The following is a 20,851-nucleotide window of genomic DNA, read 5'->3' on the forward strand; positions in this document are numbered from 1 at the left end:
GGTCACTGCTTGGATGTGCTGTGGTCCAAGCTGTAGAAAAGTCTCAGAGGAGATGTTGGAAGAGATGGCCTCAGAGAGACCTGCGAGGATACTGTGTAAGTTGAAGAAAGAATTGTAGACCTGTGGAAGGCACAGTAAGGGCCACACAGCAGTGCCACAGTGTCACCATGGAAAGCCCCCCTTTGCCACACCAGGTACATCCTCAGTCTGTGCTACCACCACATCTACAGTGTCCTCCACATGGAGGAGAGGGACACTGCACTCTGGTCCCCCCGCGTCCTCTCACTGGAGTTGCTGATGGCCCAGAGACATGGAGCAGGTGCAGTGTACCCCTCAGCCCCTGCCAGGGCCCAGCCTGCTGAACTCTTCCTGTCCAGAGGCCAAGCCAGAACTGCCTGAGTCACCTTCCTGCCAATGGTGCCCTCTTTCATCCTTCTCTCGCTAATGTGGATGACTTAATTCCAACCCCAGACAAAGACACTGACGTGGTCTCCAAAAGAACATGTATTTCCAAAATTGAGGCCACAGAAACAGAAAATCCCCCTCCGTGACTTCCTCCACCCCCATCAGATAATTCCCCAGCCTTCACATAAGATGCCTCTTTGGCCCATAAACACCTTCTATAGAACACCCCTGTCTGGGGTCCCCAGCTGGGCCTCCCGTTCACAGCTCAACATGTTTTAACTGGTGTGCCTTCTTTGCTGCCTCCTTGGACAGGAGCTCATTCCAGAAAGCCACTTCTTCATCTTTCAACTTCTTGGCTGCCTTGGTGGTGACGCCAATCTGAAGGTACCCTTCTTTCTGGTCATACACTGGCCAATGGGGAAGCCCCTTTCCATTGGGGTTCCTGGGAACAGAATCAAATAGAAATTCCCCAAAGCTACTGTGTGGTCCCAACAACCCTGTGAGATTGTCAGGGAACCCTGGCTTCATCTCTGCCAAAGGCTCCTATGCCTCCAGAAACAGGAGGCAGCCTGTCCACTGACAAAGCTCTCATGTCAAGGTCACAGCGTGTGGAGTTTGACCATCACATATTGGAAGCTCCCCCTGCCCAGCAGACACGCCCTGCCCCTTCCCCACCCTGCTCCATCTCTGCCCCCAGCTCACCCATTCCGAGCAAAGTTGGCCCAAAATCTCATCACCATCTTGCTGAGATTGGTCTCCTCTTCTGAGGCACCATCTGTGGGGAGGAGACAAAGCTAGTGCTACTCAAAGTGTGGTTCAGGGGCTGCAGCAGCACTTGAGAACTTGTTAGAAATTCAGAAATGGAGCCCTTAACTCCAGACCTACTGAGTTAAAGCCTGCATTTTAAGAAGATCTTGGGTGATTCGTGTGCACTTTAAGCTTGACAGTTACTGACCTAGGTTGGGCTCAGTGAAGGGCTGCAGTCCATCCATACACTGGCTGCCTTGGTCTTCTGTGCCCACCTGTCTGCCCCTCCCCTCTCAGGGTCGCAGGGCCACACCCCAGGGTTTCTGCCGCAGTAACTCCACCTCCCAGGATGCTCTCCTTTGGGTCTTTTCTCAATTTCCTTCACCCACACACATTTTCACAGAATCTGAAAAATAACCAAGCTGCAAGGTTCCCAAAGAGGCACCCAACTAGGAAATGCCCAGAGGCTCTGGGTGTCATGAACAGCCTTGGAGTGTGTCACACACAAGTTGCCTGTAACTGCTGATGGTTAAGACATTGAAGACATCTGTGAAAAGACTTTCTTTAATACAGTATACTCCTAAATATATTAAAATATTAAAAGATGTGAATTTTAAAGATAGATAGATAGTTGGATAGACACATATTAGTCCTGATTCAAGGTTAAGAGCAATTCTAACCTTACTCTCATGTATATTTTAATATGCTCTTGTGAGTGGAAAGTGAGTGGTGGCATTCTAGCCCTGAGCAGGGCCCTGCAGGTGACCTGCCTCCTGTCTTGATGATGCCCAGGTCGGGATTCTTAGAGTGACCATGGATGAGGGCACAAGGATACACGTTCTCCATCATGCACGTTAGAGCAAGAGAGAGGTTGGGACCCTTGTCCTTCAACCCTGTTATGCTGAATTCAGGAAACTAAGACCTACAGAGAAGGAGGAATTTGCCCAAGGCCACCAAATCAAGACTTGCACCTAGATCTCCTAAGTCCAAGTTTGTAGTCACCAAAGGCCATCACCTTGCAAAAATGGAGCCCCGAAGACCGAGAAGAGCTCATCCCCGTGGTCCCCTATCACCGTCTTGGGTTTCATCTCTGATGAGAAGCTTGGGCGATACTGAAACTCATACACGTAGGTGGGAACCCCGGCATCTGGAAGACATGGATTCATGCACAGGTCATTTCAGCAGACGCACACCCGGATGGTATCAGGGTCTCCAGGAGGCTGTGATCAATCAGGAAATTGGGGGCATGCCTGGTCCTGAGTAAACAACAACAATATTAATAGCAGCTGCCCATTGTGAGAACCAACTGTGTGCCAGATCTTGTGTGTCCCTGCAGGAAGCCCTTGGTTATCAGCACAATAGAGAAAAAGAGTTTGGGAAAAGTTTCGTGACTTGCTTAAGGGTACATAGTGGGGGCGGTAGAATGGGATTTGAGCTGCGTATTTATTAAATGAATAAGTGAAGACTGAATGAACAAATGAATGAATGAATGTTGAAATCTCGGGTAGATCTATCCAAAATAACTGTAGGGGGCACTGGGTCACTCACATCAGCCCCTTCCGATGCATTCACACACCAGGACGTCTATATGCACACACTTTACACTACTGTGTTTCACTGCTAACAGGCTAGTCTTCATTCCCTTGGAGAATACTGCAGCCTGACAGGTGTCTTCTATTATGCCCATTTTTGAGCATTTCCAGTGTTTTTCACATGTGTTCCAAGAAGAGTGAAGGAAATCCAAGCTGCTGGTCTGAAAGTGTCGATATTTAAATACAAGCCTGTGCAGAAAGGGGACAATCTATTCCTTGTGTCTCAGGAAACTGCAATTCAGCATTTCTTTTTTCTCTGCCATCTCACATGTATTGCTTCCTGCTTTCTCGGGGAGTGCTAAGGTCACGGCAGAGGGAGAAGGGGCTAAGGAAGGGAAAGTTCCTCTCTCTTCCTCTCTCCTGCCCCTGCTCTCACCACCCCCTCTCTAAGCCCCAAGAAGATGTCAGTTTTCCTGCTGAGGCGTAAGCACATTTGCCCATCTTGCTCCTTCATGGCTAATGCGTGGGCCACCTGCCTGGGGAGTTCTGGGCTTTGATCACTGCGCCCAGAGCCAGTGATTCTAACGGGGAGGGGTCAGGCCCCAAGTCAGACTGGCGGGGAAATATCACAACTTTTTCCCTTCTTGGGGACAGTATCACATTTGGAAAATGCAGAAAAAAGGAATAAGAAGAAATAGACCACATATAATCCCACAGCTCAGAGAAACCTCTGTTAACATTTTAGCACTTATCCCACTTATGTATATAAAATTAGGATAATATTGTATATGTTATTTCATACGACTACAATAATTGCTTCACATCATTTAATATTTGCCAACAACATAGTCTGACAATATATGCGATCCCGACAGGAGGATGTAGAATAATGTATTTAATTTCCTCCCTCAACCCCCGTCATTGCTCTTTGGTTTAGCAAGAGGTGTTTTTTGGAAGAAGCAGTCCTTCTGTGGTCCCATAATCCACCTATCAAACAGTTGCTTCAAGGTCAAGCAGAAATTGCTATAAGGAGGGGTTTTATCCTTGGCTCTGCCACTCCAAAGTTTTAGAAAAGAACTTAGAACCCAATCAGAGAGGAAAGTACTTTTGTGAATGAGAGAACTTATTTTTAGTGTTGCCCAAAAGATAGTCTCCTTTTTCTTTTGTTAAACTTTCTGCCTTAAACCCCTGAGATTTATTAAATATTTGAGATTTATTAAATCTCAAATATTTAACTAATTAATTAATAAGTAATATTAATTAAAAGCAAGTAATATTAATTAATGAAGTAAGTAATATTCATTACTTAAGAAAAAAGTAATATTTCTTTATTAAATATTTCCTACAACCACAATACAAGTCTTCAAAAGAAACTGAGGAACAGACTTGAATAATAACATTTAGGAAGAATAAGAAAACCAGAGGGAAGGAAAGAGCTACCAATCAAAAATACTCAAAACTGTGATGTTCTTTATTTTTTTGGTTAGGAGGGGCTTATGAAATTGGCAGCATTATTTTAATTTTTTAATCTGAGTATCTCAACTGAGAGAATTAAGAAACTCACACTCCAATACACTGGAAAGTAATTTCATAATATGTATCAAGAACTTGAAAATGCTCCTACAGCCCAGCCTACAATTAAACCTCTAATAACCATCCTAAGAAAATCATCAGAGATTTAGTTACAGATTTACGCACACGAGGCTGAGCATATTGTTTCTGTAGCATCCAGGTACGGGCAGCCTGCCTACACCTCCAACAGGACAGGATACCAAAGTACATTTTAATGCATTATTCCATGAAATAATGGATGTTTTTATGAGTTTTGTTGACATTGAGAAAACGCTTACAATATACGATTTGGTGAACATAAATATAATATAAAATTAATACTTAAATTTCATGTAAGACATGGAAAGATTAATAGAAGAAAATGTCAAAAATTTATAGCAGATACTTCCAGGTGGAGGAATTATGAATGATATCTAGTTTCTTCTTTAAGTGTTTCCATATTTTCAAAATGTTCTACAACCGTAAGATATTAATTTTATATTCAGAAAAGTTCCTTTTTAAAAAAAAAGTAAGACAAGTATAAAAATTTAAAAAGGAAAGAATAATGTTGATAAAATCTGGGAAGTCCAGGTGAAAAAGACACCGAACTCAGTTATGAGATTCAGATAAAACACAAGTCCAGGAGATGGCTGGGCCACCAGACAATGAAGAAGAGGAAACCACTCGTATCAAGAGACAAGACCAAGTTTCTGAAAGAACAGATTTGACCCTGGTAGCCCCTGGCTGAAGAGTTTCACCAGGACCTTAGGGAGGAGGAATTGGTAACCAGCATCTGTACATGACTGTACGGAATTTGGGGGACATGGTAGGTCAGCTGTAACTACTTTTTATTAGGTTTACAAAGTCCCAAATTCTAAAACCCTTCTAGCACAGATAGAGAAAGTGGTCTGGATCAGAGAACCATTTGCTTCCTTGTACACTAGGTGAAGGATAGATCCTAGAAAATGAAGGGTCGTTTGAGGACCTCAACAAGGCACCCCAAAGAGACACCTCCTGTCTGGGTGAGCTCATCCATCCCTGAGCTCACCACCTGCCCCCCACCCCCTCAACACACACACAGGCTTGGGATAGGTTGAAAGGTCCTGTGACAGACCCAGCACACACTGGGATGGAATGAGGCCAGCTACAGACATCATTCTCCAGATCACCTGTCCCACACCTCCCCTGCTCACTCCTTTCAGGTTTCTTGGTAGAAGACAACACTCCTGACCCTTGCTTGCCCTCACTCTACCCCCAGCTCCACTGGTTAACAAACTAGTTTGCAGCTAGCTCTGACCCTGGGCCTTCCAAGACCTATATCCAAGATTTCCCCTCTAGCCCCACAGACCACTTCAATTCAGGTGAGGAGCCCTGTGGCAGATGCTGTCAGTGCCTCTCCCATCCCTGCTTCCAGGCACGCCAGCCTGAGTTCCACCTCCTGCATCTGTAGCTCTTTGCCTGAGGTCTTTGACAGCCAGAGACCACTCTGCCCATGTGTGCAGCAGGTCAAAGCACCAGGAAATTAACTGCCCTCCTGAACAGACTTCAACCAATGACTCATCAAAGTTGGAGGATAAATACCCCAGCTCTCTTGCCACTCTCTTGGAATAGATAACCCTGAGACATGTCTTCCCCAAGGCCCCCCAGTTCCAATGCCCATGGTGGATACTTGCTTGACAGTGCAGAGTGGACTGGCTTTTCTCCATTCATGTCACTTCTCCACTCCTTTACTGGTGTTTTCTGGGATCACCACCCAAATAAAGTATTTGTATTTACATCCTTTTCTTGAAGTCTGCTTCTGGTAGAAACCAAAATAGGACAGTGTCCCACCCCAGGTCATATGGAATGGACCTTGGAGTTTCCACATATCTTTCTAAGCTGAGGGTTAGGAGAGAATACAGTGAGAAGCTGGTGCGGTCAGTGTCCTTCTCCTGTCCAGTGTCTGTGACTCACCTCTGTGGCGACGGGCCACATTCACAGATGGGACACCAAATATGCCATCTGCAATCAAGTCCAGGAACAGGTCTTTCTTTTTGGCAGGGTCGTCTGTCCCTCCTAAATACTTGTCAGTAACCACTGGAACCAGTTCCTCAGGGATGTTCTGAAATAGATCAAGAGTGAAAGTGACCAGCAAGCCCTAGTGAACAGCATGGCTTCTCCAACCAGGGAGGAAGGCTTGCATCAATGGTGACCCTCTCAAGCCCTGTGCAACCACTTCTGCCCACCCCAGGCGGTGAGGTGGAAAGGCATAAGAATGGTAGCAGAAGCCTCCAGCCCAGTCTTCATTCTGCCATTTAATTGCTCTGCAATGTGGGACAAGCCTCTGCCCCTCCTTAGGGCTCAGCCAGTTCCTATGACTCCTAGACTCTTACAAGGATGGGGTAGGACTTCCACACGAGTGATGTAGCTGTCTTCTGGTCCAGCTTGCCTTCAGAGAGTGGGTAGCCCATTATCTGTTAAAGCAAAGGTTAAGCAATTGTCAGTCGTCAGGTAATGGCAGGAAAAACCAGTGACCAACAGACCAAACCAATGCAGGCCGAAGGTCACTTTGTCATGTCTTGATGGGCATTAGTCTTTGATGAGTTGGGCAAAATCAATGAATCAAATGGAGTTTTATATCCAGAAGTCTAGGAGTACAAAGAGGATAATGTAATTGTTAAGGGACACTGTCCCAGTCTTTATATATATATGTGTGTGTGTGTGTGTGTGCACACACAATCAGGCTAGAGTCCCCACAATGATCATTGAGACAGAGAGGGAAGGTGTCAGCCAGCCTAGTGTTGAAGTGGAGGGCTCTGGGGCAGAGGACACAGACCTCATAAATACCCCACCTGTGTCAGATAACTGAGAAAGCGCCAAATCCTGTTATGGCTTTGGTCCTTCGGTATCACCTCTGAAATCATTCTGAAGAACTGCAGAATTCTGCACACAATGATTCCATCAAAACTCTGCACTAAGAGACTTGACCAGACTCTAGCACAGCTACAAGCAGCTGAAGGCCACGTCCCCAGGATGACCCCAGGCCCCCTTAAAAAGCCCTGAGCTGCCAGGAAAATTTACTGTTTGTTCCAGCCAAAACCTGGTGATAGGCAGGTAGGTCCCTGAATCCTTTCTTAGAGCAGCTACTTTAGCAATATTGTTATGATAAAACCTTTGCCTGCCCTTTGAGATGTAAATCTACCACCCAAAACTGTTTCCTCAAGGACCAGTGAGCCATCTCTATGAAAAGCAAACATTCAGGGGCTAATTCTTGCTCTCTCTCCCCCAGTCCCTGTGGGAAGATAAAGGCTGAACTTCAGTGGGCACCTTACTTCTACTTACACCACAGCCTCCTGTTATAAAGGCAGGAGAAGTTTGTTCCTTCTCCAGATAAATGCCAGCTAACAAATCCAGGTGGCCCAGTCACATGGACATTACCCTCCTCCCGCCACCAGCCTTAAATAGGCTCCAAGCCTTTTCTTTCAAGGATTTGGGTTCAGTTCACAATGGATCTTTTCCCTAAAGCTATGGTGTAACTGAATCAAATCTGTTTTCACTTCAACTAGTGTCAGGCTTTGTTTATCTTTAGCATAAGGTAAAGCCCTTCCTAGCTTTAGAAGTCATTTTTAACTCAGGAGGAAGCAGGCTCCTTTGAATCTTTCTAGTTAGATGACTGAGCACCTTGGGGTGCGGGGGGGTGGGTAGAAGGGGGGCCAGGGGCGAGCTTGGGGGGTGGGCAGAATTTTTGGAGAAACTATGAAGCACCAAGTCCAAGGGGAGAGGCTGCAGGTCCCAGGCCTCACTCTTTAACTCCCAAGTCCCTTCCCTTTCCTAGGCCTTGGGTTTCTCATCTGCCCAATGAATCTCTCTACCAGCCCTCCTGGCACCGATATTTCATGATTCTTGGATGGGAGGACAGCAGAGGGTGTGTGGGGCCATGGGTCCTCAAGGCCACACCACCCAGATGACAGCTGGGCCATCGTGGAGAAGGTTTCCATAGAAATATGAATATGTATGAAGGTCCCAGATGGGGGTCAGTAGAAGGAGTGGTCCTGTGGCCAGAGATGGGAGGGGTGATGTGACAGGCCAGGGAGGTAAGTGTAAGAGGCCTGCACTTTCTCACCATTGGCAGAATCCACCCAAACTCTTGCTTGTTGATTCCCACGATGTAGGGAACGGTGTTGAACTTCTTTTCAGCCAGAATCTCTTCAGGCATCTTTGGCAGCAGCACTCCGTCAAGCACAGGGGGCAGGAAAGAATAGCTCTGGGGAAGAGGGCAGCATAGTGTCTGTGCTTCCCCTTCTAGGTCACATCTACCTCCCCCCCTCCACCTGTCTGAGCTCATGGCCAGCATCACAGACCTGTGTGCCGTGGGTAGTGGCCACACAGGGTCCTAACAAATGGGGCTAAGTCTGTGGACCCCAGAGGGCAGAACTCTGACCAGAGGCCAGCAGTAGTCAGGTGATGGGGAGCAAATCTTCACTTCCCTGGGTATTGTGACTGTAAATTCCTTGGCTGTCAGCCTCACGACAGTGCTGTCCACTATGCTTTTATAGCCACCTTCATCTCATAAAATCACAAACATACCCTCGTCTCCACGGCTTCGTCACACACTACAGATGTTACTTTAGCACTTTCCCAAGCAACCTGACAGACAGATCATCAAATTTCCTCTTCTTTCTTCTGGATGCCCTGCATTGATGATTCATTAACACTGGCGTCTTGGCCAGCAGCACTGTCCCCCATGCTGAGGGGAGCTTCTCCAACACGTAGACACATCCCAGGCTGCCTTCACTTAGGAACACTAGACAGCCCTTCAGCACTAATGTTGGGGACTATTTTAAACAGCAGAACTGCCAACACAAAACTCAAGAATGCAAAAGGGGACACGAAGTAGACCACAAAAAGACATGTTAATAGTATGAAAGATGAAACTAAAGACAAAAAGTATCTCCTTGTTTGATCTCAGATGAAAACGTATGTATCATGTGCATGCGACCACAAAATGCTACAAGTACTGAATTTGGGGTTGTAAACAAATGTCTGTGAGCAGGTGGATCCACAAATACAGAGTTCATGACTAAAGAGGATCAACTGGGACTTCCCTAGTGGCGCAGTGGTTGAGAATCCGCCTGCCAATGCAGGGGACACGGGTTCCAGCGCTGGTCCGGGAAGATCCCACATGCCGTGGAAAACTAAGCCGGTGCGCCACAATGACTGAGACTGCGCTCTAGAGCCCGCGAGTGACAACTACTGAGCCCACATGCTGCAACTACTGAAGCCCGCGTGCCTAGAGCTCGTGCTCTACAAAAAGAGAAGCCACTGCAATAAGAAGCCCATGTACCACAATGAAGAGTAGCCCCCACTTGCCGCAACTAGAGAAAGACTGCACGCAGCAACAAAGACCAAACGCAGCCAATAAATAAATACAGATGATCAACTGTGAGTCTCTCTGTTTAAACATGGGCTGTGATTGATAAGAGGTTTGCTTCAGGAGGTGGTGAGCCCCTCATCATTCAAGGCGCTCAAGCTGAGACTTGAGTCCCCGTTAGGGGGGAACAGCACAAAGAAAGAAAAAGCAGTGAGCTCACGTTGCATTTGTAAATGTCTTAATCTTAGGTTTACCTTTGATTAAAAATACAGTAGTCCCTCCTTATCAGTTTCACTCTCTGCAGTTTCAGCCACTCGAGGTCAACCGTGCTCCAAAAATAGTAAATGAAAAATTCCAGATGGAAACAACTCATAACTGTAAAATTGCGGTCCCTAGCGAGTAGCAAGATGAAATCTGCAGCTGTCCCGCTCCATCCCACCTGGGACGTGACTCTTCTTTTCACCAGGGTCTCCTGCCCCTTAGTCACTTAGTAGCCCTCTCAGTTACCGGATCAACTCTCAGGGTATTGTGTACTTGTGTTCAGGTGACCCTTATTTACTTAATAATGGCCCCAAAGCCCAAGAGTAGTGAGGCTAGCAATCGGATGTCCTTTTATTGTACCTAATTTATGAACTAGACTTTATCATAGGTATGTATGTGTATATAGGGGTCACTACTCTGAGTTTTTGGGCATCCACCGGGGGTCTTAGAACGTACTCCTTGAGGATACTGGGGGACTACTGTAACGACATGGCCACAGACTAAGTAGCAAGTGACTCACATGTCACCACCTGGGAAGCTGGTTTCGGGTATAGTTACATTTCATGTTTGGTCACAGTGGTCATTAAGAGTGGGGATTTGGGAGCCAGACTCTCTGGATTTGAAATCTGGCTCTGTCATTTACCAGCTGGTAACTTGGGAAAGAAGTCTCACCCGTGTGTGCCTCAGCTGCCTCATCTATAAAAGGGGCTGGTGTGGGGATTAAATGGCTGAACACATGCAAAACGCTGAGCACGGGACTGGAACCTGGAAAGGGCTGAATAACATTAGACCTGATTCATTAGCAGTGCTGCTACAGATCCCACACACGGACACCAGCCCCAAGTGCACAGTCCCCTCCTGGATGGCAGGTAGAAGTGGACAATTCCTAGGCTCTGAGAGCCTGTGGCTCCCATGACCTGCTTCTGCTCTGCAAGGACCAGTGAATGACGGGCCAGCTCTGGCTGCCCACAGGAGAGGTTCTGTCACATGATTCTGACCCAGCAAGACAAGGGCCCGGATCCTAATCCACTGTGGCCGACAACACGGGAGAAGGATCTGGGTGCCGCTACGGCTCACTTCTAAAGGCTGTGCAGTTCAGAAAGGGCTGCTGCAGGCGGCCAGCAAGAGGAGCAACTCGTTCTGGAAGGAGGACGCAGGAGGCCACCAGAGGAGGTGCCTACCATCGGCAGTGGGCTCTGGGGAATGAACCGTTTTCTAAAGAGCGGGGATAGCATGAGCAGTGACAGAGGTGTCACTGCAGTGCTAATCCTGGGAACCTCAAGCCCCAGGGGCTCTGGGCTTGGAGGAATGTCGGGGGCGTGGACTAGAGACACGGTCATGTGCTGCAGCACGTGTTCTGCACACGCCTGCACACAGCAGGGACGCAGGTGCCTTTTGAATGAATAACTCCATGAGTGAGGGGATTTCTCTCCTAAGGAAGGTCAGCCTTTCAAGACGAGGGTGGCATGCTCTGGCCTGTGTTCACAAGGGGAACTCTGGCAGCACCGTGGGACGTGGGATGCGGAGGGGCAGTAGAGAGACAACGAGGGTCCTAGTTGATCAAGGGGGCGTCCAGGGCAGCGTCCAGTGGGGACCTACTGATACCAGCAACGGTGAGAGGGACAGTAAATGCTGCTGTCCAGAGGGGGTGCTAGTGACTGCTCTGTGTGGGCCTCATGTATCACTTTGCTCAGGTCAAAACACCCAGGGGAGGGAATTCCCTGGCAGTCCAGGAGTTGGGACTCTGTGCTTTAACTGCCCAGGTTGTGGGTTTGATCTCTGAGGCAGGGAACTCAGATCCCACAGGCTGCATGGCACGGCCAAAAGCAAAAACAAAGAAACAAACAAAAAACCCAGGGGCCTGCTTCACTTCTCTTCTCCTCACGCCCCACATGCTGTGAAGCAGCACATCCCATCAGCTATTACTTCAACAACATCCATGGACCTAGACGTTATCATACTAAGTCAGACAGAGAGAGACAAATACCACAGGATATAGCTTATATATGTAATCAAAAAAAATAATACAAATGAATTTCTTTACAGAACAGAAACAGACTCACAGACATAGAAAATAGACTTATGGTTACCAAACGGGAAAGTGTGGGGGATAAATTAGGAGTTTGGGATTAACAGATACACACTACTACATACAAAATAGATAAACAACAAGGATTTACTGTATAGCACAGAGAATGATATTCAATATCTCGTAATTACCTATAATGGAAAATAATCTGAAAAAGAAAATGTATATAACTGAATCACCTGCTCTACATCTGAAACTAACACAATATTGTAAATCAACTATAGTTCAATAAAATATATATAGATATATCCAGGCCCAAACCCTTTTTCCCCACCCCCTCTGCTAAATCCTTAGTCCAAGCCGCCGTGTTCCCAGGACTGGATTATTCCAGTGCAGAGGCACCCCGGCTGGTCTCCCTGTGGCTGCCCTGCCCCTTCCCTACATCAACCTCACCACAGCAAAGTGCCCTTCGAAAAATCTCCTTTATTCAAAACCCTCCCAAGACTTCCCATCTCACTTGGAACCAAAATCCAAATCCTTTAAAGGATCACCTCCACCTTTTACTCCCTTTTTAGCCTCAAGCCTGTTCTCTCCCCTCATCCCAGCACACTGGCCTCCTGTCTCAGATCCTTTGCTGTTCCCTCTGCCTGGAACACTCTTCCTCCAGTTTCCTGACAGCTGGCTTTCTCCCCTCCTTCAGAATTGGCTCAAATGTCACCTTCACATTCAGCTAGTTCCTGACCCTGCTCTGCAAATTCAACCCACTGGCAAATTATCCCCATTTCCTTTCACCAAACACACCATCATCAAACATACTACATGTTTGCTTGTCTATTGTCTGCCACCCTCACTCCAAAGGGGGCAGGCGATTGTTTCTGCATGGCCTATTTCACTGCTATATCCCCAGCTCATAAATCTGGTCCTGGCACACAGTAAAGTGCTAATTAAATCTTTGTTGGACAAAGAACAGATCTTGTTGGAAAAAGCTGGAGTATAACAGTCCCAGACTTCAGATCATACTACAAAGCTACAGTAATCAAAACAGTGTGATATTGGCACAAAAACAGTCTTATAGATCAATGGAACAGAACAGAGATCCCAGAAATAAACCCACACACCTACAGTCAATTAATCTTCGACAAAGGAGTCAAGAAAACACAATGTAGAAAAGAGAGTCTCCTCAGCAAGTGGTGCTGGGAAAGATGAACAGCCACATGTAAATCAATGAAATTGGAACACACCCTCACACCACACACAAAAATAAACTCAAAATGGCTTAAAGACTGAAATACAAGATATGACACCATAAAACCCCTAAAAGAGAACATAGGCAAAACATACTGTGACATAAATCCAAACAATGGTTTCTTGGGTCAATCTCCAAATTCATTAGAAATAAAAGGAAAAATGAACAAATGGCACCTAATCAAATTTATAAGCTTTTGCACAGCAAAGGAAACCATAAACAAAACAAAAAGACAACCTACGGACTGGGAGAAAATATTTGCAAATGATGTGACCAACAAGGGCTTAATTTCAAAAAATATACAAATAGCTCATAGAACTCAATAACAAAAAATCAAACAACCCAATCAAAAATAAATAAATAAATAAAAAGGCAGAAGACCCAAATAGACATTTCTCTAAAGAAGACATACAATGGCCAATAAGAACAAGAAAAGATGCTCAACATCGCTAATTATTAGAGAAATGCAAACCAAAACTACAATGGGGCACTACTTTATAGTGCCAGAATGGCCATCATTAAAGAAATCTACAAATAAAAAGTGCTGGAGAGGGTGTGGAGAAAAGAGAACCCTCCTACACTGTTGGTGGGAATGTAAATTGGTACAGTCACTATGGAGAACAGTTCCCTATAAAACTAGAAATAGAGCTGCCATATGATCCCACAATCCCACTCCTGGGCATATATCCAGAGAAAACTCTAACTCAAAAAGATACACACACCTCAATGTTCATGCAGCACTATTTCCAATAGCCAAGACATGGAAGCAACCTAAATACTCAGCGACAGAGGAATGGATAAAGAAGATGTGGTATATATAGGCATACAATGGAATATTACTCAGCCATTGAAAAGAATGGAATAATGCCATTTGCAGCAACATGCATGGACCCAGAGATTATCATACTATGTGAAGTAAGTGAGAAAGAGAAAGACAAATACAGTATGATATCACTTATATGTGGAATCTAAAATATGACACAAATGAACTTATTTACAAAATAGAAACAGACTCACAGACATAGAAAACAAACTTATAGTTACCAAAGGGGGAAGGGGATAGGGGAGGGATAAATTAGGAGTTTGGGATTAGCAGATAAAAACTCCTACATATAAAATAGATAAACAATGAGGTCCTACTGTGTAGTAGAGGGAGCTATATTCAATATCCTATAATAAACCAAAATGGAAAAGAGTATGAAAAAGAATATGTATACGTATGTATAACTGATTCACTTTGCTGTACACCAGACATCAACACAACATTGTAAATCAACTATACTTCAAAAAAAAAAAATCTTTGTTGAGTGATTGAATGAATCTCATTTAATCCTCTCTACACCTTTTAAGGTAAATGTTACTCTCCCCAGGGAGAGAGCAGAGAGGCCAGGATGTAAGATGTTGCAGAGGTAACGCCATGGGAACCTGGCAAAGCTTTGGAAGGTGGGAGGGGAGGAAGGAGATGGGAGGCTGCTGTTGCAGTTCCCTGCGTGGCTGGGAGGAGGGTGGTGTCCTCAGGACTGAGATTCATGGTTGCCTTCCTCACAGCTCTGCACATAGTGTGATTTGCCCCGCCAGTCACCCCTGCAGCTTCCCTGGAGAAGATTTGGGTTCCTCATGCAGGCTCCTGAAGAGCCCCTTGCCCAGTTCTCTCCACTCCCCACAGTGGAAGTTTCTAGCCCAGCCTTCTCCCAACAGGGCAGTTTTAGAAATGTAAACAAGGTGAGGGGTAGTTAGGTCCAGGGGACACAGAGTTGATGATGGAGAGCACCGCACTGGGAGTTGGGGGAATGGGTTCTAGTGATATGATTGATCCTCCTCTCTGTGCCATCCAGGCAATACTCTGTGCCTTTCCGGGCCTCAACAGGGTAAACGCAAGGAGTTACTATGATTTCACAAGGGAGAAGTCTTTCATTCATATGTAAGTGGAGCTTAAAGACTTGAAACCTATAGTCAAGAAACCAAAAGTCCTTACCTCTCTGGGGTCTCCAAGCAAATCAAGAGTGAAAAATTTCTGTGAAGACAAAGACAGAGGTTGTGAGTGAGAAGGCTTCCTGGGAGAAAAGCTGACCTTTGTGAGCTGTGCGCCAAAGGTATCAAGTTCTCCCTCCTGGTGCCCCCCTGGCTGGTCTGAAAGGAAGTGGGCAGGGCACAGGCTCCCCTGGGCATGAGCACAGGTGTAGCTATGGGACGGGGAGGAGAGCTCTGGAGAGGACTGCTGTTTGTGCCTGCCCTGCCCTCCATTTCCCCTTCTTGTTCCTCCAGGCTAAAACACCCCAATTTTCCTTTGGGGGACCCCCTCTTTCCCACTCTCACTCCACAATTCCAGGCATCTATATGTGACATGAGGGGCACCATCTCCCTGAAGACAGGGATTATCTAAGGGATGGACATGTGCCCATGTCAATAGCGTTTACCCAAAATTTTTGCTGGAAGTACTGGGAAAGAGGGTTTCTAAGCAGATAGGATATAAGTTGAGAGTACTGTTGTTGTCTTTAACCTCCCCAGGGGACAAATCTGCCTGTGAGTGAAGCCAACACAGAGAGGTAAAAAGCGGAGGGATAGAGACAGCTTCTTAACAATAGCATATGTGCCTCTGAATCCAGACATGCCTGAAGCAGTCAACTCCTGGACCTTTCACTTAGCTACCTGAAAATTCTGTTACAACATATTCCTTTTCCTTCTCAAGGCACTTTGAGATGAGCTTTGTCCTCTTGCATTAGAAAATTTTGACTCATACAAGCTCACTGAAATTCACCACACCCACACTTCTCTTTCTTGTGAGTTCACCAAGACTGTGCTGATTTTATTGTTACACTGTAGCTAAAAGCCCTGACCAGTAATGCAGGAAGTCCCAGTAAGGGTCCTTCCATTGTCTTATAGCCCCTAATCCAGGGGGGGGTGTGTGTGCGCGCACATACTGGGGAGAGAGGATATCATGGAAGCATTTCTACATGATCTCACAAAATCTCAGAAGGATTATAAGTGCTTAGGTTCTCAGGGTTTTCCCAAAGTCACCAATTCTCCCCCTATAAGCTGGATCTTCTGTGCTACATGGAGAAGTGCTGAAATAAAATTTACCTTTTTCCAGGCATCAGAAAGCAGTGGTCAGACTTCCCTGGTGGTGCAGTGGGTAAGACTCCACACTCCGAATGCAGGGGGCCCGGGTGGATCGCTGGTCAGGGAACTAGATCCCACATGCATGCCACAACTAAGAGTTTGCATTCCGCAACTCAGGAGCCTGCGTTTCATGACTAAGAAGCCTGCGTGCTGCAACTAAGGAGCACACCTCCTGCAACTAAGGAGCCCACCTGCCGCAACTAAGACCCGGTGCAACCAAAATAAGTAAATAAATATTAAAAAGCAGTTGCACTTTCAGTTTTTGAACATGTTGGCCGTGTTATGTGAGCCTGAGAAATCAGGATCTAAGTCCCAAGACCATGCTGGAAAAAGAGCTGAGTTCAGTGCTAGAGGCTTGTTTCTGGGCAATCCAGGAATACCCTCAGGAGTCCAGACAGCCCAGGTGCTCAGGCTACTCTGGGCTCACTTTCAAACCCTCCCCCACAGACAGAATAGTTTCCATCGGCCCAGATGCCGTATTTCTGGGTGTCTGTCCTGAGGTAGCTTCTCTGTGATGACACACTGCCACAGTCATCCATGAAGCCTCACGTGTCGCCTTCTCTGTGAAGCATCCCTGCTTAGTGTAACGAATGCTCCCCCTCTCTGTACTCCCGCCACATAACCCACAAAGTATATGGGTGTGTCTCTCCTTGGAGAGTTCCTTGTGAGCAGGGACTGTGTATCTGATTCATGTTTTGCATCACCCTCCCTATTACCATGTCCACCCCCACCCCCCACCCCCAGCACAGATACGGGGATGGATGAAGTTGGTCAGTACATGGAGTACTGGTGAATTAGATGCATGAGTGGATAGATGGATGATAACTAGCAGACTATTGATGGATGGATCACTGATTTTGGAGGGATGGATGACAGAATGAAGACAGTGGTGGCTGGATGATGTATAGATAATTAATAATGGATGAATGAAAAGTTGTGGATGGATTGGTGGATGGATAGAGGAATAATGAGATAGATGAATAAATAGATGGATGATTGGATGGATTAATGGGTTGATGTATAGTTTTCCTAGAAACACAACTGAGGCAGAGTCTTTAAAAATCTAGAAACTGGGGGAGAAAAAGATGGCGGCGAAGTAGAGAGACATGGAGTGCATCCCTCTCCACAGATGCAATGGGAATGCACGGAAGGACACAGTCATTCCCACAGAGAACCAGCTGAACACCAGCAGACGGCCTCGGACACCGGAAAGGGCTGCGGAGAACCTGACATAGCCGGTAGGGAGGCATCTACGAGGGCTCAAAGAGGGTGAAGCGGCGGAGCTGTGGCAGACGGGAGGGAGTGAGAAACATATGGAGGGTCCGCAGTGCAGCTCAGCGTTCCCGGACCGAGACATCGATCCGCGGCTGAACGGAGGGTCCAGGAGCGGGAGCGTGGGAACCGGAGAGCTGGTTCAGGGGGAGAAACATTGTTGCCGGTAGGGTGACGGACCGAGAGGACAGGAGGGAGGAGGTCCGCGGAGAGGAGTGCCGATCCCTGAGAGCTGCCCGGCCATGATGGCGGCTGGAGGCTGCAGGCTCCCGGGCGGGGGGGGGAGGAGCCGCGCGCATAGCCTCTCTCTCTCTTTCTGCGCCTCTGCAACAGGCAGCGGAGAGACGCCCTGCCGGGCCACATAAGGCGCTCAGGGATAACAAGCACCCTCAGGCGCTCGGGCGGGGCTAGATTAAAACTCCTTGCAACGCCAGCAGCAGGGAGGCTGCCGAGAGAAAAAAAAAAAAAAAAAAACCAGCATCAAAAAGAAAAAACCCCAAGAGAGGCCCAACTCTAAGACTTTCTGTGTACGCCTGAGCCACCAGCGCCCTCTGCAACAGGCACCTCCAAGCCTGACTGAAGCAACAGTGCGCCACTGCTCACTCCCTCCCAGGAGAAGGAGCCACTATTGCACCCTCTCCCTCCCCACACACCGAGGCTTACAGACGAACAATAAAGGAACCTCTGCTGGTCACAGAATAACGCAAAAAAAAAAACCCAAGGCAAGGAAAAGGACACTTACAGCTGAGACGCTAAGGAAACAGAAATAGTAGTATCAATACCTATTGAACTGGTCCATTCGGGGATCAGTTCTGGATTTTTTTTTTTTTTTTTTGATTTATTAAATACGATCTTAGCCCTAAGGGATCTACAAGTTTTACAACATAATTTTATAAGGATATTTTTTACTCTTTTTTTTTTTTTTTTGCCTTTTAAAATACTTCTATATCTAGCTAAGTTTTTGGTAGTACGGACAAAATATCTTTCATACTTTCCTTTCATCCCTTTCTTTTATACACTTCTATTCCTTTCTTTTTCTTTGCATATTTCCAACCACATTACGCTCTTCTGTTCCCCTTTCTTCCAGCCATTTTAAGTGTATTTTATCTTAACATACTTATAAGCAACACTATCGGTCTGCTCAGACTCCTTGCTCTATTCTCCAGATGATGCACTGCCTTGGTATTAATATTAGGCTTTTGTCTTTATCTTAGTTCTTAGTACAGTTGTCTAATTACATTCTGAGAATCTCCATTCTCTCTGGTGGTACTCCAGCTCATTTCTATATTTGATCCTAGCTTACAAAATCTCCCTGGATTGATGTTTGTATGTGTAGGGTGTTATTTGTTGTTTGTTTGCTTTTGCTTTTGTCTCTGATTTGTTCTGTTTCAGTTGTCAATTTCTGCTGGGTTTCTCTCTGAATATCTGATAGCACACTGGGGTTCTGTCAGGTCTTTCTAGAGCCTTATGTCCTAACGGATTCAATAATTGTGTGTCTTATACATGTATGTGTTTCCTAGACTGAATATTCGTCTAATCCAATACTTGGACATTAGTCTGAGGCTTGGACAGTCTTCTATAAACACCTCTATCACCAGGACAAGCAACCCCAAAAACTTGGACAACCATGAGGAAACAAAGAAACACCATGCAGGCAAAGGAGCAGGAAAAAAACCCACAAGACCAAATAAATGAGGAGGAAATAGGAAAAATGCCTGAAAAAGAATTTAGAGTAATGATAGTAAAAATGATACAAAATCTCGATAACAAATTAGAGAAAGTACAAGAAACAGTTCATAAGAACTCAGAAAAACAAACAGCAATGGATAACAAAATAACTGAAATTAAAAATACTCTAGATGCTCTAACCAGCAGAATGACTGAGGCAGAAGAACGAATAAGTGAGTTGGAAGATAGAATGGAAGAAATAAACGCCACAGAGCAGGAAAAAGATAAAAAAATAAAAAGACTAGAAGACAGCCTCAGAGACCTCAGTGATAACCTTAAACGTACCAACATTCGAATTATAGGCATCCCAGAAGAAGAAGAAAACAAGAAAGGGTCTGAGAAAATATTTGAAGAGGTTCTAGTGGAAAACTTCCCCAACATGGGAAAGGAAATAATGAACCAAGTCCAAGAAGCACAGAGAGTCCCATACAGAATAAACCCAAGGAGAAATACACCGAGACACATATTAATCAAACTAACGACAATTCAACACAAAGAAAAAATATTAAAAGCAGCAAGAGAAAAGCAACAAACAACATATAAGGGAAAACCCATCAGGATAACAGCTGACCTTTCCACAGAAACTCTGCAGGCCAGAAGGGAATGGCAGGATATACTGAAAGTCCTGAAAGAGAGAAACCTACAGCCAAGAATACTTTACCCAGCAAGAATCTCATTCAGATTTGAGGGAGAAATCAAAAGCTTTCCAGACAAGCAAAAGTTAAGAGAATTCAGCACCACCAAACCAGCCTTACAACAAGTGCTAAAGGAAATTCTCTAAGTAGGAAACACAAGAAAAGGAAAACACCTACAAATACAAACCCAAAACAATTAAGAAAATGGTAATTGGAACACACATGTCAATAATCACTTTAAATGTAAATGGATTAAATGCTCCAACCAAAAGACACAGACTGGCTGAATGGATACAAAAAGAAGACCCTTCTATATGCTGCCTACAAGAAACCCACTTCAGACCAAGGGATACATATAGACTGAAAGTGAAGGGATGGAAAAAGATATTCCATGCAAATGGAAGTCAAAAGAAAGCTGGAGTAGCAATACTCATATCAGACAAATTAGACTTGAAAGTAAAGACTATTAAAAGAGACAAGAAAGGGCACTACATAATGATCAAGGGATCCATCCAAGAAGAACATATCACAATGGTAAATATCTATGCCCCCAATATAGGAGCACCTCAATACATAAGGCAAATGCTAACAGCTATAAAAGGGGACATCGACAGTAACACAATAATAGTGGGAGACTTGAACACCCCACTTACATCAATGGACAGATCATCCAAACAGAAAATAAATAAAGACACACAAGCTTTAAATGACACATTAGACCATCTCGACTTAATTGATATTTATAGGACATTCCATCCAAAAACGACAGACTACACGTTCTTCTCAAGTGCACACGGAACATTTTCCAGGATAGATCACATCTTGGGTCACAAATCAAACCTCAGCAAATTCAAGAAAATTGAAATCATATCAAGCATCTTCTCAGACCACAACGCCATGAGACTAGATATCAATTACAGGAAAAAAACTGCAAAAAATACAAACACATGGAGGCTAAACAATTCACTATTAAAC

The 20,851-nt window shown here is 45.5% G+C and overlaps 1 protein-coding gene across 2 annotated transcripts in view; it reads right to left on the reverse strand.

Moving 5' to 3' along the window:
* Window positions 1-663: 663 nt before the first annotated feature.
* LOC130838480 (liver carboxylesterase-like) overlaps window positions 664-20,851 on the reverse strand; it is a 39,750-nt gene continuing 19,562 nt past the window's right edge. For both annotated transcript variants that reach the window (XM_057711634.1, XM_057711633.1), the window contains exons 8-14: window positions 15,097-15,135; window positions 8,338-8,478; window positions 6,608-6,688; window positions 6,189-6,336; window positions 2,168-2,299; window positions 1,108-1,180; window positions 664-847 (exon numbers count right to left, since the gene is read on the reverse strand). In XM_057711634.1, the coding sequence (XP_057567617.1) occupies window positions 664-847; window positions 1,108-1,180; window positions 2,168-2,299; window positions 6,189-6,336; window positions 6,608-6,688; window positions 8,338-8,478; window positions 15,097-15,135 (798 nt within the window). The remainder of the gene's footprint in view (window positions 848-1,107; window positions 1,181-2,167; window positions 2,300-6,188; window positions 6,337-6,607; window positions 6,689-8,337; window positions 8,479-15,096; window positions 15,136-20,851) is intronic.

This window comes from Hippopotamus amphibius, chromosome 16 (genome assembly GCF_030028045.1).
Source record: "Hippopotamus amphibius kiboko isolate mHipAmp2 chromosome 16, mHipAmp2.hap2, whole genome shotgun sequence".
Lineage (NCBI taxonomy): Eukaryota > Metazoa > Chordata > Mammalia > Artiodactyla > Hippopotamidae > Hippopotamus > Hippopotamus amphibius.